Source organism: Polypterus senegalus, chromosome 18, assembly GCF_016835505.1.
Source record: "Polypterus senegalus isolate Bchr_013 chromosome 18, ASM1683550v1, whole genome shotgun sequence".
Taxonomy (NCBI): Eukaryota; Metazoa; Chordata; class Cladistia; order Polypteriformes; family Polypteridae; genus Polypterus; species Polypterus senegalus.
The window spans coordinates 6,288,061-6,314,071 of record NC_053171.1 but is presented as its reverse complement, the minus strand read 5'-3'; the positions used below and the strand labels follow the sequence as shown (position 1 = coordinate 6,314,071).

At 41.0% G+C, this 26,011-nt stretch overlaps 1 protein-coding gene across 3 annotated transcripts in view; it reads left to right on the top strand.

Moving 5' to 3' along the window:
* Nucleotides 1-26,011, top strand: part of heatr5a (HEAT repeat containing 5a) — a 157,686-nt gene that overhangs the window by 56,678 nt on the left and 74,997 nt on the right. For all 3 annotated transcript variants that reach the window (XM_039742071.1, XM_039742072.1, XM_039742070.1), the window contains 8 exons: nucleotides 3,695-3,806; nucleotides 10,217-10,369; nucleotides 15,290-15,389; nucleotides 16,191-16,300; nucleotides 17,633-17,796; nucleotides 19,998-20,170; nucleotides 20,263-20,368; nucleotides 21,117-21,307. In XM_039742071.1, coding sequence (XP_039598005.1) covers nucleotides 3,695-3,806; nucleotides 10,217-10,369; nucleotides 15,290-15,389; nucleotides 16,191-16,300; nucleotides 17,633-17,796; nucleotides 19,998-20,170; nucleotides 20,263-20,368; nucleotides 21,117-21,307 — 1,109 coding nt within the window. The remainder of the gene's footprint in view (nucleotides 1-3,694; nucleotides 3,807-10,216; nucleotides 10,370-15,289; nucleotides 15,390-16,190; nucleotides 16,301-17,632; nucleotides 17,797-19,997; nucleotides 20,171-20,262; nucleotides 20,369-21,116; nucleotides 21,308-26,011) is intronic.

Below are 26,011 nucleotides of genomic sequence, written 5' to 3'. Positions count from 1 at the left end.
TTAGTTGCATTTACTCAAACAACAACGGTAGTAACATAATATTTTAGAAATAAGATTAGTTTAGAGAGAACTGCATTTGTCCTCAGAGAGAAATTTGGCTTTTTTATGGAAATTCTTGAAAGAAATAAATAGGTAGGTAAATAAATACACACACGCACACTTTGGTCTGAACACACAATGGAATGACTGTAAAGGAAGAAAATTCAAACGAAAGAAAACTTCTGACTGGGCTGTCGTAGTCCCTGTGAGGCGCTATACAGGCATATTGTCTTTGATATAAAGGAGCCCCAGTTGTGTTACTTGACACACTTCTGCTGAGTAATTCATTGGCTGAAAGTTCTCAGTGTTAATTAGTCAGAGAGAGGATGTACAGCTTTGTTCATAATGGCACTCAGCTTTGTTTTAATTCTAAGTCAGTTTTGCACCCATCAACACCCTGAACTCCCACTTCTTTTAGTTTGATGTTCAGCCTCTCCTGTGGCACCTCTTAACATGCTTTCTGAAAGCCAAGATAAATAATATCATAAGCTCCACTCTGGCTGTATCGCTTTGTTGCTTCCTCTTAGAATTCTAGCACGGTGGTAAAACACGACCTCCCTTGTCTGACTCTATTCTGATTCTTCAGTCAAACTCCTGTTCTTGCCTTAATTATTCCTTCCATTTATTTTCCTGTGATACCCGTTAAGCTTACTGGCCTGCAGTTGCTTGGATTTGTCCGGTCACCTTTTTTATGTGAAGGGTATAATATTTTACCATTTTCCAGTCCTTTGGAATTTCCTTACAGTGCAGTGACTTCCTAAAAATATGAGTCAAGGGTTTATATCTGTAGTCGTTAAAAATGCAGAAGTTCTCAGATGACTCTGTACTCGTGGGGTGTATTGATAAGGGGATGAAACAGAAAAGAGGAGTCGTAGAACTTCCAGAGCTGCCTGCAGCTAAACAAATCGACTGCTTTTTGACTTTCACCACATTAAAGAGCCTCTGTGTCTGGTTACCATTCAGGATGGTCTACTCCTACAAGTACTTGGGGGTCCACATTAATGACAGGTTGGTCTGGTCTCGTAACACAGAGAAACTGTATAAGAAAGGGCAGAGTGGGCTCCTTTTTCCTTAGGAGACTGTGTTCCTTTAATGTAATTAGTGACATCCTTGACATCTTCTATGACTGTGTGATGGCCGGTGTGATTTTCTACACTGTGGTGTACTGGGCTAGTAACTTCGCTTCAAGAGAGGCCCAGCGAGTCAATAAGCTAATTGAAAGGACAAGCTCAGTTATGGGATACACTCTGGGCCTCCTGGAGGTTGTAGTAAAGGAGATGATTTAAACAAAACTGATTGCTATTATAAACAATGCTGCACATCCCCTCTCTGACACACCAACACAGAGGACTTTCAGCCAACAAACTATTCAGCAGAAGTTTGTCGAGAAACTCCACAGGGGCTCCTTTATGCCAACAGCAATACAACTGTACCATACCGCACTGTGCCATTCTGTTTTTGTCATTCTGGTGTGTGTTCAGTCCTTAATGTGTGTGCATATTTCTTGATCTATTAAGCTATCTGTCCGCCTCTGTAAAAAGTCAGATTTCCCTCTGGGGACAAATAAAGTTCTTTCTAAACTTGTAAATTAAACTTTGATCTGAGCATAAGGGAATCTCCAGGCCTTACTTTAAATAGTGTAAACACAAGGAATCCACAATATACTCATTGATAGGCATATGTAGGTTGATCTGGAGTGTAAAATGAAACTAATGTCTACATTTTTATATCTGAATGAACAAATAATTTACAGGCAGTTGTCAACTTATGATCATGTTTGGTTCAAACAGACCGGTAACAAGTTGATCTGGACGTAAAACCGACTGGTCTATGTATTCAAACCTGACAGTATGTATAGTACTGCATAAGAAGTCCCTTAAGTCATATATGTTTTTACATCCCTTTTTTAATCATCATTTTTAGCACATTGTGTACGTTTTCTATCTCATTTTTTTGTGAATTATTTATTTTGTTTCATTATTACCGTTGCTCACATGAGTGCTGAACCCTGAACAGCTTTACGAATCCTTTCAGTGTCTGTGTTATGTCACCAGTGTGATCCTATCCCAGCGTTCATTGTTAAGTTGTACCGGCACAGTCTGAGCATTCGACTGTTTTCTGTTTTAACCTTTCAGCCTGTTGATAGTAAACATTAACAGATGAAGGAGTTCATTGGGGTTTCACTACCCCTTTGTGGTGTTTTGCACAAAGTGACACATCATGAGTCACAATGCAGAAGCTTCGGAGGTTAACCAGATTCAAAGCCAGATCGTGCAGTAAACACCAGTTACAATGGGGCGACGTAAAGTCACATGCAATCGCATTCACTTATTTTCCTCCGTCATGCTGCTTCATCACCTTCATTTTTATGCCAAAATCAATTGCCTTTTTTCCTGTAATTGTAAGACAAACATAATTGAATTTAGTTGAAACCACTGCAGGTAATAAACTGAGATCAAGATGAATGAGTCATGGCATACAGAACTGGCATGGCAAAATGTGTCATTTGCCCGTGAGATGTAGTAGCAGTCCTGAATACCAAAACTATTGTGGTTTTGGCTTTGAGTTTGCTATGTGTTTTATCGTGGTAGGGGAAAGTAGAACTATATATAATATATATATATATCTATTGTATTATTAATATGTAGCCTTAGAATGCCTAATCTCACAGTGTTTATAAGGTATTATTCTATATAACTTATCCCCACCTTCTCTTCTATATCTATAACCTCAGGCAATTAGATGAAGTAAAAAGACAAGCAGGAGTTAAGTTACACATAAAATAATATATTACTGATAATATTCATAAATAATAACAAAATGCAAAGTACATTTGAATATTGGCAACCATACAACCTGATTACATGGTGATGTGTAGTTTCAGGTGGCACACAGATTTGTAGTTACTTAAAATGTCTCTAGTTAAGGCATCATTGGTGCTCAACTTTCAGCCACATGTCTGTTCAATATGGCTGAAACTGTGCTCTTCATTGTGTTGTCTTCAGTTCCATGTGTGATGGTCTTCTTCATCAGATCAGTAAGAGAGAGATACGTCTACATCATCACAGGTTAGCAAGAGAGAGAGAGTGTGATATAAAGCAAGCAAATTTATGGGTTTTCTGTCCAACCCCTACAGCCAATAGGACCCCATGGTACTTAAAGGCCTTTGAGACAAGCCAATTCCAAACAGCCATACCTCAGACCAATAGTGGAATAGAACATCTTAACACCTGCCACCCCCCAAACCATATGTTAAATATCCTGGCTTCCTTGCTGGGGGTTGAAAGACTTTAGCAGATAAACATTCGCCAAACTGGTTTAAGACACATCTCCCAAATCCTATCGTAAAATTACAAGCAGACTTAGTCGTAAAGGGGGGCCAAACACGAATGCCTCTCACCAAAGTAACACTAAATTACATTGCTTTGCCTAAATTATAAATAAAGACATACAAAACATTTATCAAGTTATATGCAAAATCTTACATCACAACACTGTGCTCTAAATAATAAAATTCAGTTTTTTTTTTTCTTTTCTCTTCTCATGGCAGTTAAAGTTTTTGCATTGTCAAATGCACCCAGACATTGCTGGGTATTTCTACATGTTAGTATAAAAATATCTAATTGTTTGTTTTTGTTTTTTTTTTTTTTGGTAGGTTGTAGTTGCCTTAGCAGAGGACCTTCTTCGTTCTGCTGCTCAAAACAGTCGTCTTTCAGTACAGAGGACCCAGACTGGTTGGCTTCTGTTGAATGCACTAATGACCTTAGGTACAGTAGATACATTTATTGTCTTTTTTTTTTTTTTAACAGACAAATTGTTTTCGTTTACGTTATCATTTACTTTTTCCATTATTTATTAATATTCATTGACTTCTCTTCCAAGCATTATGTCTACTAGTGGTTGGGAAGTTACAGCGAGGGGTTTTTGGTAGTTGACAGTGTTTTGCATGCTGCATACAGTATCCAAAGCATTCTCCTTCATGAGTCTGTCACATCTTTGGTGTTACGATAAAACACAAAACTTCTCCATGGCAGAGAGGCCGGTCAGCAAAGGCAAATGCTGGTTTCAAACATTACAGCTTTAAGAACAGAAATAAGAAAATATGATGAGGAATATCTCACCTTTAGCTTAACCAGTACTGCTATAGAGAGACTGCAGTGCACTGTCCATCCATTCTTTCATCCATCCATCCATCCATCCATTATCCAACCCGTTATACCCTAAAACAGGGTCATGGGGGGTCTGCTGGAGCCAATCCCAGCCAACATAGGGCGCAAGGCAGGAAACAAACCCCGGGCAGGGCGTCAGCCCACCGCAGGGCACACACTAGGGACAATATGAGTCACTTGGAAATGTGTTTTCTTCAGAAAGAAACTGCAAAACTGTAGGTGTATTAAAATGGAATCCGTGCCTTCAAATGCTCTTATTTGCTTCCTTCAAACTGGCCCACCAAGTTTTCAAGTGTGAAAGCCCCACAGTATAGCAGAGGAATTCATGTTACTGTTTCAGTTTCAGCTATGGCTGATGAAGGAACTTCTAGGAAAATGAAGGTCTGAGAGAAGCAACTGACTGCAGCAAAGACCGTTTTTTGATAACATTTGTGAAGAGGTGCCTTGAAAAGAGTATTCAGACTCCCAAACTCTCCATGTTTTATCTCAAATTATTAACTTAGGATGTGTTAAATGGGGGTGCATTGGTAGTGCTGCTGCCTCACAGTAAGGAGGCCCGGGTTCGCTTCCCGGGTCCACCCTGCGTGGAGTTTGCATGTTCTCATCATGTCTGCGTAGGTTTCCTCCCACAGTCCAAAGACACGCAGGTTAGGTGCGTTGACGATTCTAAATTGTCTCCTGTGTGTGTGTGTGTGTGCGCCCTGCGGTGGGCTGGCACCCTGCCTGGGATTTGCTCTTGCCTTAGGCTCAGTGCTGGCTGGGATTGGCTCCAGCAGACCCCCGTGGCCCTGTGTTAGGATATAGCGGGTTGGAAAATGACTGACTGACTGACTGTATTAAATGATCATTTTTTCAGCTTCACCCCAAATAAAATTTGCCTGCTTAAATTGTGTTTGTGTTTTTACTGTAGAGTTTTTAAGTTTACATTTAAGCTTTTTAAGTTTGGTTTAAGTTAACTAAATAGTTAAGGCTCTTACTAAGTAATGTTAAAGTAATTGATTTTTTCTTTTAGCATAAATAATTAGGGGTTGGATGTGTAAGAGCCACTTGCCAGTTATCTAAATTATATTCAATGTTTGCTTATATATTAGTGCATAGTCTATGGGAGGCTCTTATAACCCCCACAAGCTGAACTGAATTGGTGTATTCTCGCTATTTCTTTTCCCTCTGACCATCGGTTAATCTCAGTTAATGACCTGCCTTGTTGTGGGTAAGGCCTGGGAGGCACACGGTTTCAAGCTTTTAGTCTAGCAGCTGGGAGGTAAGGCAGCATGGGTCAAACGCGTGCCTAACATGCTCCGTTGTATGTGCAGAGCCGTACGTTTAGAATGTACTGAATGTGAAACACTGCTTTATGTTCATCATGCATGTGCAACATGTCAAATCAAAAGAAACAAACGGAGGTTGGGAGCACGCGATGATTATAGCACGTTGCTGTACCCACCACACAGTGTTTGTTACGTTGGCTAGAGTGTCAGTCCTGCCACCAACCCCCAAGTTTTCCCTGCAAGTTGGAGGATCTACTTACAGGGCTGGAAGCAGATTAATGTCATACCTGGGACGCAGCAAACTAAAATCTTTCAAAAAATAAATAAAAAGGAAAAATTATAATGGTATGATTTAAAAAAAATATTTCTACGCTTTGTAAATAAAAGGCTGACTTTGCTCACTGCAAGTAACTCCCCCAGTTTGTTGGTGATCTCCACCTCATTGCTCTTCTGCTCTCAGTTAGTTCAGGATCCAACAGTATAGTAGAGAGCAATCCAACGTGAAGCAAAAAGAATCCAAAATAAGTCCAGGTAGAATTCTAGAGACGTGCACATCTGGAGAAGCGTACAGGACCACCTCAAAGGAGCTAAAAAAAAAACCTTGGAACTCGCTGCAGTCCATCATACAGGATTAGGAAAAATAAGAATCTGCAGCCACAGTGCCTAAGTCAGGTTGTCTTCAGTGACTGTGATTGGGGCGGATGTTCACTGCTCCACAATCTCCCAAGACGTTGCATAAAAAGGCCCTTCATGAAAGAAAGGCAAGGAAGAACCTGTGGCAGAAAAATAAATAAATGTGGTCACCTGTATAGGATTTGTAAAACGTCACTTAAAGCTGTAGAGTCTTAGTGCCTGATGAGACTAAAGTGACATGTTTTGGTTTGGAACACAAAGCGTTACTTAATGACGTAAATTTAACACGGCCCATCGTCCCTGTGGCGGTTACTTGTTAACAAGACTCTTGACCAGTAAATGAGGGGCAGAGACGGATCTTCAATTTAATAGGTTAGGGTTTTGAAAATTGCGTTTTTTCATTGACCACAAATTTCAAAAAACAAGAATAATGTACCTTAGCGTAATACACACAAATGTTTCCTACATTCCAAATATTTTAGCAAACCCTGCTTGTAATTTCTGGATTGACACAAAAATGACAGAAGCTGAGAAATAACATTTTGCTTATTGAAGATAAGACTCCAGTTAAAGGAAAAGTTGGTTGGAATGAACACCCGTAGTTACGGTGGTGCATACGATTGTACTTCAGTCTTGTTCAGTCTGATTTAATCCAAAGTAAGAGTGTGTTAAAAGTACTAAGTTGTAAATGTCACAGGAGCACATTACTTAGTGCAGAAAAAGAAAAGAAGGAAGGCCAGCTAATTAAACAATGAGAACAATAAGACCCAATGACCCATTGATCTGTGGTTCTGATTGAAATAAAGACCTGCTGCCGCCGTGGCACCCTGGGAATAAGCGAGACAACCTCTGAGATAGGCCAGCTGGACACGTAGCTCTGGAGTGAGTCTTAGTGTAAGTGACGGTCCATGCACTCTCACAATTGCTTTTTCCCTTTATATGCGTGTGTTTTTTTTCCTCAGGTACACTGTTTGTCTCCTATATCTCATACAGTCACATTTTAGAAATTGGGTTTCTGTGTATAATCGGATTATTTAAGCACAAGTATTCGCACTTATAGATGAGTGGCTGATTTGTGATTATAAATGGGTATATGCATGAGTGGTACATATCTTAACCCAACAGCCCATTGTCAGGCTTACTGTAGGTTCTTGTCATGCCTCATGCTGCATGGATAGACTCCAGTCCTGCTGCCCCAATCTAGATACAGTGCTAAATAAAGAGTAAGGTTATGTTAAAAAGAATATTTTGTAGCCATTGTTCCATACTTTAAGATTCCAACTGACAAGCATTTTGTTTTGTAAACGTTTTTTTCCCCCTGTTAGATCTTTTTCCTTCCGTTTCTTGTCAAGATGGAGGTTTACCATCGCCCTTCATGGGGTTGTCCTTCCATCTTGATAAACCTTCTGGGGTGTGACGTCTCTTTTCTAGCTGATCATCTTTTACATCTCCGAAAGGGTCTTTGAAAAGAAACAATATTTGCGATATGTAAAGATTACGTGTGCTTCTCCTCTGGTATTTTTATGTTTCTGGGAACACAAGAGAAAAAATCAAGGTGAATTGTTACACAATATACTGCATGGAAATGAAAGTTATTATTCTGGTAAAAGGACATGAGAGTGACATGGATTTGGTAAACTCAGCAATTGAAATGTGGTGAAAAATGAGTCCAAAATAAAGTCTGGCGGTACTGATACTGGCTGCAGTGTGTTGTGCTCCTTCCCGAAAACAAAATAACCTCACCGTGAAAAGTCCTGGCAATTACTGGTAAGAATTTGAACCCCGAGTTTCTCGGCTTTGGCTGTCGTGATGTTGAATCGGCACGCAGTGGAGTAGTGCAATGATCAGCAGTGATGAGTCTGAAAACAATTGGGTAAATTGTCTCCTTTCTCCTCGCCTCCTCTTTTTTAAATGCAAAATGTCCTGGATGTAACTGGTGAGTTAACGGGTGATTTCCATCTCGGGGCTGTGGTCTCTCTCCATCATCCTTCCCCTCTGCACTTATGGGGGCAACATTTACTGACGCACATATGATGGACAGTAAACGGGACGATGAAAACAAGACTCATTCCCCACAAACATAGAACATACTATCATACTATTAATTTGTAGCCCCGCTACATGTTTATCCCCATAATCTGATGATGATGCTGAGTAAACTGACATGTCGAGGCCCAAACGGCTCTTCTCCCTCATTCTGTCTGCTCAGTCACTTAAATGGTGGTTTCGAGAGCCGAGAGCCTCTATAGTCTCACTAATGGAAAGCTTCTGTTTAACCAGTAGGATTTACATTTTAATTACTAAATTAATGCTTTAAACCAGTGTTTCTTAAATTACGGATCACATGTCTGAACTGAGTTGCAAGTGACTCAAGTACTCAATGGCGGTGATTCTCTGATGTGGGAAGGACAATGATTGTTGGCGATTCTCCAAGGGGGATCCGCCTAGCACCCACAAACCAACAGACAACGATCAGCAGCGATTATCTGAGTGGGAAATTGATGGCAATCAGCTGCAGTTCCACAAGGGGGATGGCTCCCCTACATCAGTGGTTCCCAGGACCGAGTGTGGCTGCAGGTTTTTGTTCCAACCAGCTCCCATTTTTCATTGGCCCCTTAGCCTAATTAAGTGAGTCATTTATTTCCCATTTTCTGTGTTTTGGAGTTAATGTATAAATTACAAACTAAGTTAGGTAGATTTTTATTAAAATGTAATAAGCAATTATATGGGGAATATGTTTTTTTTTTTTTTAAGTTGTTAACAGTATTTTCAACTTCATTTTCATTCTGCTCTTCAGTGAGTCTGACACTGAAGTCGTTGCTGCTTTCATCATCCCGGAGGTCTGCTGTGCTGATTGTTAATCGTCACTGTTAGGGTTAGATGAAGGGAGCAAACTACACAGGAAAACAACAAAAGAGAGTTAAGCATTTATAGCTTTAGAAAACATAGAAATATTTCTAAATGTATCCATCCATCCATTAACCAACCCACTATATCCTAAATACAGGGTCACGGGGGTCTGGTGGAGCCAATCCCAGCCAACACAGGGTGCAAGGCAGGAAACAAACCCCAGGCAGGCCGCCAGCCCACCACAGGGCACACACACACATACCAAGCAAACACTAGGGAACAATTTAGGATCACCAATGCACCTAACCTGCATGTCTTTGGAGTGTGGGAGGAAACCGGAGTACCCGGAGGAAACCCACACAGACACGAGAAGAACATGCAAACTCTCTCTCTCTCTCTCACCCGTGAAGTGAACCCTTAAGGGTCTCCTAACTGTGAGGCAGCAGTGTTACCCACTGCACCACCGTGCCGCCTTTCTAAAAGTATTATAAATGTAAAAACCATACTGCTGTGTTTTTCTGAATGGAGAATAAAATGAGTAAAAAATAACAGCAAATTAAATGAGGTCAGTTGTTATCAATTATCACAGATTGTGAATCTGGTTTGAACAAAAACCTGCAGCCATTGGGGGGTTCCCAGGACCGAGTTTGGGAACCACTGTCCTAGATGATGCTGTGTGACGATTGCAGGTGGCAGATGCACACAAAAGGCAAAATTGGGTCGCAAGATAAACGGTTTAAAACCCTGCGCTTTAAACACCTTGCATTATTGTGCAACTCATCGTCCTTGCCATTCAGTAAGCAATGTCTGTACCACCAGACGTGCACTTAGAGTTACTGACCAGTCTGCTCTGTGGAGTCCTTATCCTGGTTTTTCCTGATATTTATGGTTTGAATTAGACACTTCTGAAAATGTGGTGTTTGGTTTTTCCATTTTGGTGGTTTAGTGATTTTTCTGAAAGTGGTAAACCTCCTTTGTTAGTGGCTCATGTTTCCCTTCATAACCTAACCTAGTCACGGCCTGTGATTTCTGTTTTTCTTCCATCTTTTTTTTTTTTTGTACTTTTTATGGACAAATCTGCAGAACAACCACAAAACTGTGAAAAATTATAATTTCTCTGGGGGCTAATTTATTTGATTATTTGGACTGTTTTTCATTGATTTAAACTTGGGTTGCCATAATTTTTTATTATCAAAAGAAACATTAGCGTCATCTTTGTTAGTGTTTATTGTCATTCTTTCTGCGATGTCTCTGCAGGTCCTACAGTAGTTCATCATCATCTTCCAAGGGTGCTTCTGCTATGGAAGTGTTCATTTCCGCAGTCGGCAAAGGATCTTGAAACTGAGAGAAGTCGTGGAGATCCGTTTACATGGCAGGTGACGCTTGAAGGCCGGGCAGGAGCTCTTTGTGGTGAGTTAACACCTGGCAGCGTTTTGTTATTTACCTTTTATACTGCTAGAAGCTGAAAAAGGAGATTAGCAACTTGTTAAGTTTGTGTGATATGCTGTGCCCTCAGACTAGCATATATTAGACTCCTGGGCATCTTGTAGTCCGTGGCTGAGCGCCAGTGGGGTAATGGGGGCACAGACACATGCGATCGAAGTGCAAAACAAAAAGCAGTCATTCATAGTTAATGTCAGTGTGTACTTTCTGCAGACTGTTCATTGGTTGTCTTCTGCATGTTATAAAGTAAAAGAAAATGAAATTTCTTAAAATCCCAATCCGACTCGGTTCTTCTTTTAAAAACGACACAAGTCCACATCATCACTTTCCCTTGATCCGCTGCACACCCCCTGCTCCCTTGACATTGTAGGCGGCCTGACTAGAAACGCTTCCTGATGCCTTCCTTTCCGCTGAAGCCTTTACTGTGTTCTCCACATTCTCAGATCCTCTTGACATCCGCCATTTCCTTTTGCACAGTGCCACCGGGATCGGATTGCCACCCACAAGTTTTCCTGTTCACTTGAAATCTGCTCAGCGTGCTCCTTACTGATCTGGAAGAGATACAGTGGGGGAAATAAGTATTTGATCCTCTGCTGAATTTGTAAGTTTGCTCATTGTCATCACTTACAAAGAAATGAAGAGTCTGTAAAGTTTATGGTAGTTTCATCTTAATGGAGAGAGACAGAAAGTCAACCAAAAATCCAGAAAAAAAACATTCCATAAAAGTTACAAATTTGCATGTCATTGAGAGAAATAAAGTTTTGATCCCCTACAACCCAGCCAGAATTCTGGCTCCTACAGATTGGCTGTGTGCCCAAGTGGCATAAAGATTACAATTAATCAGTCGATCAGTTGGCTCTGTGCCCACGTAGCATAAGATTGCAATCAATCGATCAATTCCAGATACTCCTGTTCTCAACTTGTGATGTGTTTGAAGCCCACCTCTCCACAGAATCGACTTCTTCCATTCCAACCTCTCCACCACAATGGGCAACACCAAAGGGCCGTCAAAGGACGTAGGGGACAAGACTGGAATGGGCTGCAAGACCAACAGCAAGAAGGTTGGTGAGAAGGTGACAACTGTTGGTGCGATTATTCAGAAGTGGAAAAAATCTAAGATGACCATCAATTGCCCTCGGTCTGGAGCCCCATGCAAGATCTTGCCTCACGGGGTGAGGATGGTCATGAGAAAGGTGAAGAATCAGCCTAAAACTACACTGAAGGAGCTTGTTAATGATCTGAAGGCAATTGGGACCACAGAACACCATTGGTAACACACTACGCTGTAATGGATTGAAATCTTGCAGCGCCCGCGTGGTCTCCCTGCTCAAGAAGGCGCAGGTACTGCACAGGCCCGTCATGATTCAGAGGTTCACTGGCAAACTTAAGACGGGAACAGATACCAAAAACACACGCTGTATTGTAGCCACTCTGGGCCTTAAATACTTTACCCAAAATGTCTTCAGTCCGCTCAGTGCCCCATACTTAGAGTGACTTCTTACTCTGCTCGCCATTTGTCATCAGCGCCCCACTACTGCAGCGTCTCCTGCATTCTCTCTGATGTGCTTTCATGAAACTTCAGTCTGCTGGGAATCTCCTCTGTGCCAGCTCCATAGCACAAGTAATGAATGCCAAGCTGACGGCTCTCCCAACAGTTGATATGCCGGCCTTCTAAACCCCACGCGCAACCAGACAGAACCTCGAGCTGTCGTGCGCTCGTCTACCACTGCCATGGTTGCTCAACACTGTGCACCACCCTGCTCCCAGATAAGTAATAGGACACAACTCTCGCAAGTGTTTCACGTCTCTGTGATGCTGTGTGTCACAGTTTGATAATTACAACTTAAAATAAAATAAATAATATTTTTTGAAAGAACATACGTTATATTGAATGCAGTTTTTAATATCGTGTAAACATTTATATTTCCATGATACAAAAAATTCGAATGGCTGTTTAAATAAAATGCTACTACTTCTGTTTGAGTCATTTTTCTCAAATTTTGTATCTGTTTGCTTTTTATCATTCTAAATATCAATGCAAAATTTGAATCATCTATCAGCAATTATAACCATAGTTTACTTGAAAATGTGCGAAAGTATTCAGTTAAAGTACCACATCCATTCACTGGAAGTGGCCCAAAAATTGATAGGATTCCTTATTTTTGATATAAAGCAGGTGTACAGAATCTCATTGACCGAGGAGAGCAAAGCATTTGAGGTATCGTGTTGACACACAGACGGACATTTCAAAAATGATGTTTTTGGACTCGGGAAGGTCTAAAACGTCAAGATTCATCCAAATCTCGAAGTTGGATTTTTTCTTGATTGCTATGCTCTCTCTATACTATGTATACAAGAAATTAAAAAGAGAGAAAAAACCTCCAACTTGGCAGTCACAGTGAGGTATTGTGCAGACCAATTGCTGTTGGGGGGCACAGTCGTATTTCTAGACACAATTCTGCTGAAAGACCTCCGTGTGAGTGTGTTAGAGAGAGGACGTGCAGCATTGTTCATAATGGCACCCAGTGTTGGTTGAATTATCTCCTTTGCTACGACCTCCAGGGGGTCCAGAGTGCATCCCATAACTGAGTCAGTGGGCTTCTCTTGAAGTGATGTGGACCCCCAAGTACTTGGAGCAGCGCACCACCTCCACTTCTGCTCCCTGAATGGTGACCAGGCATAGAGGCTGTTTGGTGGGGTAAAAGTCAGTAAACATTTCTTTGGGTTTGCTGATGTTAAGATGTGTCCAGTTCTTTTTGCACTAAGAAACACCGTTCTCCCCCTGCCTCCACTCCTCAGTCTCCTTACCCTTATCTGTGCACCCCATAAGTGCAGAATCATTGGAGGAGTTCTACAAGTGACGTGACCTGCTGTTAGTCAGAGGTGTACAGAGTGAAGAGGAAAGGTGACGGGCCTGTTCCTTGTGATGCTCCAGTGTTGATAAACAGTCATTGAGTCTCACACACTGGTGGTCTGCCCAACAGATGGTCCGTCATTCCGGAGCACCACAGGCTCATCCACCTGCATATCATAAAGTGTTATTTGACATGAGTATGCAGTCAAGGTAACATGCTAGGTTACTTTCTGTAAGACTTTAGCCTGTAAAAGACTCTTCTACAACCCCAATTCCAATGAAGTTTGGATGTTGTGTAAAACCTAAATAAAAACAGAATACAATGATTTGCAAATCCTTTTCAACCTATATTCAATTGCATACACTACAAAGACAAGATATCTAATATTCAAACTGATAAACTTAATTGTTGTTTTTCAAATCTTCACTCTTTTTGAATTTGATGCCTGCAACACGTTCCAAAAAAGCTGGGACTGGGGCAGCAAAAGACTGGAAAAGTTGAGGAATGTTCAAAAAACACCTGTTGTGAACACTCCACAGGTGAACAGGTTCATTGGAAACAGGTGTCATGATTGGGTATAAAAGGTGCATCCCGAAAAGGCTCAGTCATTCACAAGCAAGGATGGGGCGAGGTTTACCACTTTGTGAACAACTGCGTGGGCAAATAGTCCAGCAGTTTAAGAACAACGTTTCTCAACGTACAATTGCAAGGAATCTAGGGATTTCATCATCTACTGTCCATAATATCATCAAAAGATTCAGAGAATCTGGAGAAATCTGTGCATGTAAGCGGCAAGGCCGAATACCAACATTGGATGCCTGTGACCTTCGATCCCTCAGGCGGCACTGCATTAAAAACCGACATCATTCTGTAAAGGATATTACCATGTGGGCTCAGGAATACTTCAGAAAACCGTTGTCAGTTAACACAGTTCGTCGCTACAACTATAGGTGCAAGTTCAAACTCTACCATGCAAAGTGAAAGCCATATATCAACAACACCCAGAAACGCCGCCGGCTTTTCTGGGCCTGAGCTCATCTGAGATGGACTGACACAAATTGGAAAAGTGTGCTGTGGTCTGACGAGTCCACATTTCAAATTGTTTTTGGAAATCATGGACTTTGTGTCCTCCGGGCCAAAGAGGAAAAGGACCATCCGGATTGTTATCAGCGCAAAGTTCAAAAGCCAACATCTGTGATGGTTTAGGGGTGTGTTAGTGCCCATGGCATGGGTAACTTGCACATCTGTGAAGGCACCATTAATGCTGAAAGGTACATACAGGTTTTGGAGCAACATATGCTGCCATCCAAGGGACGTCCCTGCTTATTTCAGCAGGACAATGCGAAGCCACATTCTGCATGTGTTACAACAGCGTGGCTTCGTAGTAAAAGAGTGCGGGTACTAGACTGGCCTGCCTGCAGTCCAGACCTGTCTCCCATTGAAAATGTGTGGCGCATTATGAAGCGCAAAATACGACAATGGAGACCCCGGACTGTTGAGCAACTGAAGTTGTACATCAAGCAAGAATGGGAAAGAATTCCCCCTACACAGCTTCAACAATTAGTGTCCTCAGTTCCCAAACGCTTATTGAGTGTTGTTAAAAGGAAAGGTGACATAACACAGTGGTAAACATGCCCCTGTCCCAGCTTTTTTGGAACGTGTTGCAGACATCAAATTCAAAATGAGTGAAGATTTGCAAAACAACAATAAAGTTTATCAGTTTGAACATTCAATATCTTGTCTTTGTTGTGTATTCAATTGAATAGAGGTGGAAAAGGATTTGCAAATCATTGTATTCTGTTTTTATTTACGTTTTACACAATGTCCCAACTTCATTGGAATTGGGGTTGTAGATAGATCATATGAAAGGCACTATATAACAGATAGATGAGTAAAAGGTACTATATAATAGATCCTTGGATGGATGTACTGTACTTTATTTGTCCCCAAGGGGATGTTAGAACTTTACAGAAGTATTTTTTTGTGATAAACACTTGTCAGAAATGTGTAATTAGTCTCTTTCTTTGTTTAGCTATGAAGAATTTTGTTTTACATTGTGGGGACCTTCTTACTGATGAAGTTAATCAAAGGTTGCTTCCACCTCTTTCTTCAGCTATAACTTTATTAACACAGTAAGTATTGCTTCTCCGTCCATGATTTTCTGTACTTTGGTTAGGATTTTACTTAAGCTGAGCTTTATAGTCTAAAAAGACTAAGTGTACAACCAGTTATATATTATAAATTGGCCTTCTGGACTTCGGTTAAGAGTGTTAACTGGTTTCATCCAATTCAAAGCAAACCTTTAATTTGTGTGTCTCTTATGTACCTTCATAGCGTTGGTTCATCCAGTTAACGTCGGTGACACCTGTGGGTTGTTAGTGTTAGTTACTCAAGTATTGTTGAGACTGTTAAGCACTACTGCTTGATTCCATTTAACTAATGCAGTGTGTCCTGATTCATTGTTCAATTTTTGCTGTACAAAATAAAACAAAGAAGAAAACACACCATACAAATCATATTTTACACAAATAAGGAGTGTGTCTTTGTTAGGCTGGCTGACCATCTATTAGCACAGGACTACAACCAATAGTAATGATGAAAATAAAAATCCTTGCTTTTATTATTATTTAACGTGTTTGGCAAATATTCATGTAGCATTCAGAATTGTAACTTGTGTTCAAATATATTGGAACAAATCTATATTTTAATAACATTTAAATCAGAATTATTTGTCTAATTTGTCCATCTTATTTTGCAAGCAGTTTCATTGTGTGAATTGAAATGAACTAAGGCATATTTAATAGAAAGAAATGAACGCAGTATAGAGCTAAAGTGAGATTTCAAAGCCCTAGTCAACCTGTATGTGGCAAATTTGTCAACTACTTTCATGAAAATGAATCAAAGTTTAAAAAGTGTGTTTATTTATTTTCCAGGTTGCCTTTACTTACTAAATCATATGGAAATACCTTAAAGAATATAATTGTGCTCTTTAAACAAAGACTTTATGAGATCCTTGCTTTGCTGCCCAAAAAGACCTATGAAGGTACGTAACTCCTATTCTTATTTATGCCTTTACTGTCTGTGTGTTTTCGGTTTGAAATACTAATATTAGGGTTGTACCATTTGTCGATGTGTTTCTATTAAATGAAATCAATTTCTCCCTTACTTACAGATGTTGTTTTTGTGTTTTACTTTATTTTGGAGCGATAAGACAAAAAATAACTGCCACAATAGGCTTTAGCTCTTTCACCATGACACTGTTATAAAGCAGCGACTTCTGAAAGTGAATGAATAATAGCCCTTACATCTGGGATTCCCAAACCTGGGGTGCCTATATCATAAGGGGATGTGAGATGGCATTTCAGGCGGTGCGACAAAGAGAAAGACTGTGTCGTAGTTCACCACTCGACTTTATTGTGGTACAGTCGGTGTCTTGCAGTGTGCCGTCGTTTGTTGATCATTTATTAGGTAGTGTTCCTGTTCTATGATATGAAAAGAATCGAGCATTGTGCAATCAATTGTCATCTGTGAATGAGCCAGAGAAATGCACGTTTTCATGAGTTCTTTGCTGTGGGGCAGAGTGTTTGTACTGTAGAGGGCGAATAACTTTTTTTTAAGAGAGTAGAATTTGGACCTTTCAATGATCCACAGAGAAGGGTAAAGTCTACTATTGATTTCTGTGCAAGCCTTGTTCGTGACATAACAAATTTTGGGGTTTGATTGACATTTTTTGCCATCGAGGGGGACTAAATTGGTTGCAATGCCTGCTGCTTACATTCAACCCATCTCTCCTTCTGGCAGCAGCGCAGCAATTTTAATTGTGTGGCACATCTGTTCTTGAACTGCAGTGCAGGTGTTTATGGTTTGGTAAAGCTTGTTGACTGGTTTAATTGCTTAGCGGCACCCCGGCACCCGTTTTGTCATGGGGGTCTCCAATCTCCCAGACCCCTCGATTACTGATGTATGTCATTTCCTTGCTGCACTTGATGCTTTGCGGGATACCCCGACTTCTGGATTGTCACGGGGAACACATTTACAAGATTACCAAGGTGTATAAAGGTAAATTGCTTAATTTACATTTAAATTAGATTTTAATTCTATGCAGAGTTAAAAGCTTTTTTTTACATTTTTAAGTTCATTTTGTTCTTCCATAGTTCCATAGTATGTGGCTCAGTTTGTGGTTCAAACGTTAGAAGTTTGACTTCATTTGTGTAGGGTGCCTGTTTATGGGTGCAAGCATAGAAAAGGTTAGGAACTACTGGTTTACAGTTTTAGCTTTATAAGTTAGGTTAATTGTTTATTACCTTATCTTAGTAAAGATTGAATGGCTAGTGATAAACAAAAAAGCTTCTCTTTTACCTAATCATGTTCACAGGAAGAACTGACACAATCCTTAAACAGTTAACTACGGACCTGACTGGCCTTGAACAATCAACTTCACATGCAGCTTTTCTCCTTCCTCCTCTTTGCCATCCCGATGATATGCTTCTCCTTGGGTCTACACTTCAAGAAACAGACCACCGGTTCATTGAAGAGCAGGTGATAATGTTTTACCTTCTTATAGACCCTCCACTTTTTAGTACCTTTTGTAGAAGCTCCTTTTATTCTAAGAAATGTTCAATTTCAAGTTATTAATTTTCTCGTACATCACTGTCAGTAGCTAATTTTGTAGACCCCTGCATCTGTTTCTACAAAAGCCAGATCTTCTAAACATCCAATCATGTCCTTTAAACTGTCTTATCAATATGCTAGTGTAACATCTTGCGCTTAAGGGATTAAACAGGCAGGAAAACAGTAGTTTGAAACTGATTAACATAAAGTGGAGCCCAGCAACACTTGTCCATTAATTCATTGTTCATCTGTGGACTCCGGACTATAGCCTGTTGACATTGAAGGTGAGTAAAACAAAAACTCCAGTCACTAACATCCCTGGAGAAAATAAACCTCTGGGGAGTCCATGGTCAGTTATACCAGAGGACGTCTACGACAAAATCAGGCCCAGTCAGAGTCCCGGTTAATTTTCCCAACTGGCCACACACTCCCTCTGGGTATTCTGCAATGTTCTGTGCTGGGCTGTCCAGTCTGATGGTAGAATCTTTCCTTCTGATGGTTCCTTAGATGGCTTTTCCATGGACAGGAGAACCACTTGGCAGTAGAGCAGAGGTACCAAGTGCCGCAATAGGATACAGAGAAGAGAAAAAGTATAGATAATTATTAATTGGAGCAAAGGTCTGATGTACAGTTTGCATATGTATAGCTAGAAACCCACAAAAGGAGAAAATTAATCACATATTTTACAATAGTCTTTGATTCCTGAGCTTTTGTCACCGTGAGACATATGGGAATCAAAGGCAATATATGGAAAATGACGAAAGGGTGGGGTGAAAGAGAGGTAGATTAGTAAGGTGGGGTTCTGAGGAAAAGTCTTAAGACTTTTAAGGCCAACACCATGTGTCCTGTTTAGATTAACTTCTTTCCCCAGCACCTTATGATCCTTTGTGAGGCCAGCATGACATGACGGAGTTGTCGCAGCTATGTTGAATGTGGAATATCACTACTCAGTCGTGTATGTGCAGAAGTTCGTCACGTGCGTAATACAACAACATTTATTTCTAGAGCACATTTTCATACAAATAATGTAGCTCAAAGTGAAGATAGTGAAAGAAGACAAAATAAATAATTAAAATTAGGGAACACTAATTAACATAAAATTAAAAGTAAGGTTTGATGGCCAGGGAGGACAGAAAAAACAAAAAAAAAAACTCCAGATGGCTGGAGAAAAAAGTAAAATCTGCAGGGGTTCCGAGGCCACGAGACCACCCAGCGCCCCTCTAGGCATCTCACTACTCCACCTCACATTTGACGTTACTTCCCTATCTGCTTCATGCATCGATGGTGACTCTACCCAATGAATACTTGAGATGGATTTGTCCTTACCTTAATAAGAATACTATAAAAATACTTCATTGTTCCACCATGAATCATTAGACGCTGTGTCTTCACTGTTGGATTAAGCATATTATGTTCCCTGCTATGTAGCACAGATCAGGTAGTGAAAGGAACCAGAGCCCTGAGTATGTAACGCTGATCCTTTGAATCACAGGTTGTGCTGGTACTGTGAAGCTCAAGCAGAGATTTGCTAGTATGGACAAATGCAGTGGCACAAACCGATCTTTAAATCCTGGCGGCCTGAGCCCAAGCTGGCTCACTGGCCATGCACAGAGTCCATATAAGTTAAGAGAGCACAGACCGATAGCATACGTAATTAGCCACTTAGTGGTGCAGCAGTCAAAACTTACCTTAAAGTAGCCCAACCCCTCCCCGACATAGAGTCAAAAAACGCATGCCCCTCAGTGAAATAATAGTAATAATGTTTGCAGCTTCTTGATGGGAGCAAAAAGTGCAAAGCATTTGCACTGTGCCACGTGGATAATTGTGAATTCCAGCTGAAAGTCAGAAATTTCTGCGTTGTACAGCCAATTAGTGCCCTGAAGACTGCAACTCTATGAGCGTTGTGTTATCTGTCTGTCTATCCATCTTACTTTTTGCTAGTTTGTGGCTATTATTCAACCTGCATCTTATGTTGATTGAGACACAGTGGTGCAGTAGTTTGCTCAGGTGACATTTTTGGCCACAATAATTGGTCCATCATAGTTGGCAGATACTTGCCAGACTTTTATCACTTCTGATTACGATCCAAAATTTCCAGTCCTCTAATGGTGGTCTTTTCATTCTTCCAGTTACTTCAAGGTGGCCTTGCAGGAGGAAGCCTAGAGTATGACGCCTTTGCGATATGCCAGAGGTTATCCTGTGTGGATATGGTGCCCTTGCCTCTTTGTCCTGCAGCATCTGCCATCGTTGCAGCCGTCAATCTGTTTGGTGTCATGTTCCCTCGCCTTTCACAGATTCAAAGGTAAATGGAAGATGTTTGATTTGCACATCAAAACAAGTGGTGTTCTCCAGTGCAGCAGCTTTATCTAAAATTGCCTGACTGTACTATTCTAGAACCCAAGTCCTGGAACTGTTCTGTGACGCAATCAAGCAAGTTAAAGCCTCCCGACAGGAGCTGGTGCAGGTTCATGTCATTTCTGCTTTCTGCACTGCTTTAAAGGTAATGACTACAGTATTTCTCTTCCAATTCATTGCATGTATTGCGTTCAACACTTTGCCTTCCTTGTTGACATCTGTGGCTGCCAGTCAGTAAGCATTGGTCTCTCTTCTCTGGTTGACCATTTTCTGTAAGGAAAGACGAAGCTCCTGATTTGTTACTGCGCTACATGTGTTTATCTTAAATTTATTGCTTTACAATTTACATCATTGATAATGACTCTTAAGTTAAGATTTGTGTGCATTCCCATCTGTCTTTGTATCATCAAATTCATGCCAGTGCACATTTGAATGTGCCATTGTGGGTTGTTGTCTAAATGTTATTGGCGTATACCCAGGTCAGAATTGGGAAGACTTGGTGTGTGTGATAAAAGGAGAGAATTCAAATGTCGTTTTTATTACAATGTTTGGCTTAAAACACGGGTCTCTAATGGATTATGAAAGGCTTAAAAAGGAGAGCGCATTGCTCCTGTCTCATGACCTATACTTGAATTACAAATGTAGATGAGACACCAGAGCATTATGGGAACATAGCCTGCTGCGAAGGATAGATACATAACTCACTAAAACCTGCTTCTCTAGTTTTCAATAAAATGAACTGTAAATAGTTATTTAGTAAAGTTAACATTTTCAGCATATTATGCATATCAAACAATTTCATCTCCTGTCTCTTTTAGAATCCAGCTAATGAACATTTGTTACTGAATGTGTCATTATGAATTTCTGCTTTCTTTTTATTTGATTGAACAAAGTGTTTGGTGAACTGCCGGACGAGTTTAGGTGCAGACGAAGTGCAGAAACCCGCGTTGTCCCTTTTGATGGGTGCCTTGGAAAGCTCCAGCCCTCTCCTGCGATGTGTTGCTGCAGAGGCTTTGTCTCGACTGGTGCAAGTCGTCAATGATAACGCTTTTACGCTCGGCGTGGCCCAGATCAGTTTTGACAGGTAAGCAGACAAGATTCTGAAAGCGACTTTTGGTCTGTTTGTTCTCCTTCTTACTACTTCTAAGAGGTTTTCTAAATCAGCATTTTGCAGGTGAACCGAAGAAAATGACCAAGTCCTTACCTTTTGTTTTATAATTTACACATGATAAAGAAGATTGTTGCCATTTGTAATTTAACCTTGCCAAAAGTCATGTTAACTGATCTAAATGGGCTTCATATTTTAAATAAATCTGTTCCCCAGATATGTTAATGTTTTAATTCCCTGTGGTATACAAAACTGCATGTTTATCTGAATAGTCTGAATGATTAGAAATCAACACACATTTCAGGGTACAAACGTAACTATGTGAACACATCAGGGTTTGTCAAATGAGAGGAACTCTTGTGTCCGTCATGCTTGTTTGGTCAGCTAATAATAAAGGTGTTATAATATCTCATCATTTTACCTTCCACTTCTGCTTCACTGCTTGGTGGTAGTTGTAGGCTCCCTTAAACCCTTTGTTTGAAACGGCGATTCCTGGATTCTGTCCTGAATTTCCCTCCCTTCAATTCCAGTGCTATCCTTCCATATGTTTCCAAATATTTCATTGAAAGAATCCTGCAGGATAGGATTGCTTGATTTATTTTTGTACACTTTAATGGACAGCTAGACATTTTGAGACGGGAGTATCTTGAAAATGTGCTACATAAATGCAAAGTGCTTTATATAGATTGACTCAGTGGAAGTGGCTTCTGGCAATGAGCAACATCTGACCTGGATGATGCGATGGCAGCCATTTTTGCGACAGTATGTTCACCACACATTAGTTATTAGGCAGTGAAGAGGTGAGAGAGAGAGCCAATTAGAGACAGAGGATGATAAGGAGATTTAGCCAGGACATCAGGATATACCTTACACTTTACAAAAGATGCCTAGTGATCTTTTATGACTACAGAGATCCTGGACCTCGGTTTTACGTCTTAGCTGTAGGACGGCGCAGCATTTTTATAGAACATTGTCCCTGTCACTGCACTAGGTCATTGGGGTCCACACTTGGACCACAGGATAAACTCCCCCTGTAGGCCTCACCAACACCTCTTCCAGCAGCAAACCAAGCTTTTCCTGGTTGGTGTGCCATGTAAGGCCTGAACATGCCCAGCCTCCAGTGGGTTCTCTGTTCTGAAGTGCGTGTTGTATGGCTGCCTTAATAACTTTTAGGATTCATAACAGTATTCAGTAGACGCTCAGTCAGAAGAGTGCTTATCTAGCGCAATTCGAGATAGGTGGTTCAGTTGTAATAGGACATAGTATAATCTCTTGACTTTTGGCTTATTTCCATGTATCTTTACAATAAGGATATATATTTGAATAATCTTGTTGCAATCACAATTTGTGAAATCTGCATCTTCTTCTTTCGGCTGCTCCCATTAAGGGTTGCCACAGCGGATCATTTTCTTCCATCTCTCTCTGTCCTCTGCATCTTGTTCTGTTATACCTGCATGTCCTCTCTCGCCACATCCATAAACCTTCTCTTAGGCCTTCCTCTTTCCTCTTCCCTGACAGCTGTATTCTTAGCATCCTTCTCTCAGTATACCCCTCATCTCTCCTCTGCACATGTCCAAACCAACGCAATCTCACCTCTCTGACTTTGTCTCCCAACCGTCCAGCCTGAGCTGACCCTCTAATGTCCTCATTTCTAATCCTGTCCATCCTCGTCACACCCAATGCAAATCTTAACATCTTTAACTCTGCCACCTCCAGCTCTGTCTTCTGCTTTCTGGTCAGTGCCGCCGTCTCCAGCCCATATAACATAACTGATCTCACTACCGTCCTGTAGACCTTCCCTTTCACGCTGATATCCGTCTATCACAATTCACTCCTGAAACTCTTCTCCACCCATTCCACCCTTCCTGTACTCTCCTTTTCACTTCTCCTCCACAATCCCTGTTACTCTGTACTGTTGATCCCAAGTATTTAAACTCATCCACCTTTGCCAACTCTACTCCTTGCATCCTCATCATTCCACTGACCTCCCTCTCATTTACACACAAATTTGTCTTGGTGGTCATACTGACCTTCATTCATCTCCTCTATAGAGCAGATCTCCACCTCTCCAGGGTCTCCTCAACCTGCTCCCTACTCTCAGTACAGATCACAATGTCATCAGCAAACATTATAGCCCACAGGGACTCCTCTCTAATCTTGTCTGTCAACCTGTCCATCACCATTGCAAATAAGAATGGAGCTCAGAGCCGATCCCTGATGTAATCCCATCACTCCTACTGCAGACCTCACCTCTGTCACACTTCCCTCGTACATATCCTGTACCACTCTGAAGTACTTCTCTGCCACTCCCGACTTCTTCATATAATACCACAGCTCCTCTTGAGGCACCCTGTCATATGCTTTCTGCAGGTCCACAATGCAATGCAATACAACTCCTCCTCTGGCCTTCTCAATTTCAATTTTAAATTTTCAATTTGTGAAATCTGCATAACCTTAGAAAAAACACAATTTTGGGGATGCGTTAACTGTATAAGCAAGTGAATTCTAGCATGTGATGAAGTTGGCATTTGTTTTTCCGCTGAATATTTCATACTTTTCCCCTTAATACTTCATACTTGGTAGGGCTGCTGGCAGCTACTACAATCATGTGAAAAGGTAAGTACACCCCATGGAAACTGTTAACATCCTTTGAGCAGGTAAATAAATACCTACAGATAAAAATGGTATACTTGAATAAAAGCACAATGTGCCTTTTAGTTCATTTATTCAACCAAAATATCAATAGATATAATGGTCTACTGGAGAAAAGTAAAGACCATCCTTGGCCTCAGAAACTGGTATTGCACCCTTTAGCAGTTTTGCATAACTGCTCACCAGTCTCTGATATCAACCCAGTGATATTTTTGCCCACTTCTCCATGCAGAATGTTTTTTTTTTTTTTGTAACATGCCCTGCCCTTTTCAATACCCCTGACAACATTTCAGTTGTGTTCAAGTCAGGTCTTTTACTAGGGCCACTCCATAACTGTCCGACTTCTTTTTGAGCCATTCCTTGGTGGGATATGCTAGTGTGCTTTGGATCCTTATTGTGTCACATTCTCCTCAAATAAACCTTTGGTGTGATGCAGAATTCATAGTCAACTCAGTGACCGCAAGCTGCTCAAGCCCTGAAGTAGGAAGGCAATCTCAAACAGGACATTTCCACCACCGTGCTTCATAGCTGGTGTGAAGTTCTTCTCCTGAAATACTGCCAAACATGTCTTCTGTTACTGTGCTTGCCAAACCGCTGTCTCTACAACAGAAGGTCAGGTCTTTGCCTAGATATTCAATGGCAAACTGCATTCTTGCTCTGATGTTCTTTTTTGGACAGCAAATGCTTTTTCCTCTCTCACAGGTCAATTTTATGCAATCTCTTTCTGATTATGGGTGCATACATTTTGAAACCAACTGTTGTAAGAGTTGCATGGAAATCCCACAATGAAATTTTGGAGTCCTTGGAGGCTCCTTTTAGCATCAAATGGTCCGCTCTTGGGCTGGATTTGCTGGAGTGGCCAGTCCTGGACAAACTAGCAGTCGTTTGAAATCTATGCCACATTTAGATGATTTTCCTTTCTTTTTCGCATGGCTTTGGTTTGTATACTGTAAGGTTTCTAAACTCTTTTGGAAATCCCCACAACAGGACAACCCACCGAAGAGCATCCCGATGCACGATCGTTGTGTCTTTGGAAGACCGCTTCTCTGTTGCCAGGGCAACTGCAGGCTACCAGTGCTGTAGCGGCTCGCCGCAAAATCAAATCCGAGCCGATCACGGTCGTGCTATAAGTGCCGCCGTCGATGAGTGATGCAAGGAACATTATAAATGCAGCGAACAGGATTACTTGGCCACTAACATGATCACAACCCTACCTGATTGCTGTGTCTGTGTGTAAGAGAGAGGTAGATCCCACTAAAATAAATAGCCGTGTTACACCAGTTTCAAGCTGAATAAAGTTGGTTTTGCTAAAGTACTGATACTTGGCCTCATGTTTTGGGGTGCAAGACACGTCACAATACATTTTTCTTTTAAATAACACCAGTGACTCACTCTGATGTCTTTGCCATATCAGTTGCTTTTGCTTGATTTGGAAAACAAATACCGTATATACTCACGTGTAAGTCGGGAAATCCGAAAAATCGATCATAACATCAGGCCCCGACTTATACGCCCGTTCAAAAATGCAACACTTAATTTTTTTTTTTTTAAACATCATCTTGCCTCCTCCAATCTCGCTCCAGTTTCTCAGACTTGTTGAATTTTGTTGCAGCAGCGCAGTTACCAATTTCTTTTGCTACTTCAATGACTTTTAATTTAAAACCAGCTTAATATTTTCTCCTGATCGAATGCTCCATCGTAGATAAGGGATGCCCTTACAATAAAGGTGTATAAGGGAGTGAGATAAAAAAACACAAATCGGTGCAAACGTCGCTTCGGAATAGTGCGGGTATTACTGTGCGGTCACGTAGGCACAATAGAGAGAGAGAGGTGAGGAGCACATGCTGATACAGCGCATTGCCGCACCCTCATAGAAAAAAAAAAAGGCTGTGTGGTCCGTGGTGACTCTCTCAGGTGGGCGGGCGTTAGCATATCGTAATCTCTTGTACCAGTAGCGTGAGTTTTCCGCATTTGACTTATACGACCGACATTATAAAATACCAGAAATTATACGGTAAAATCAAGTCC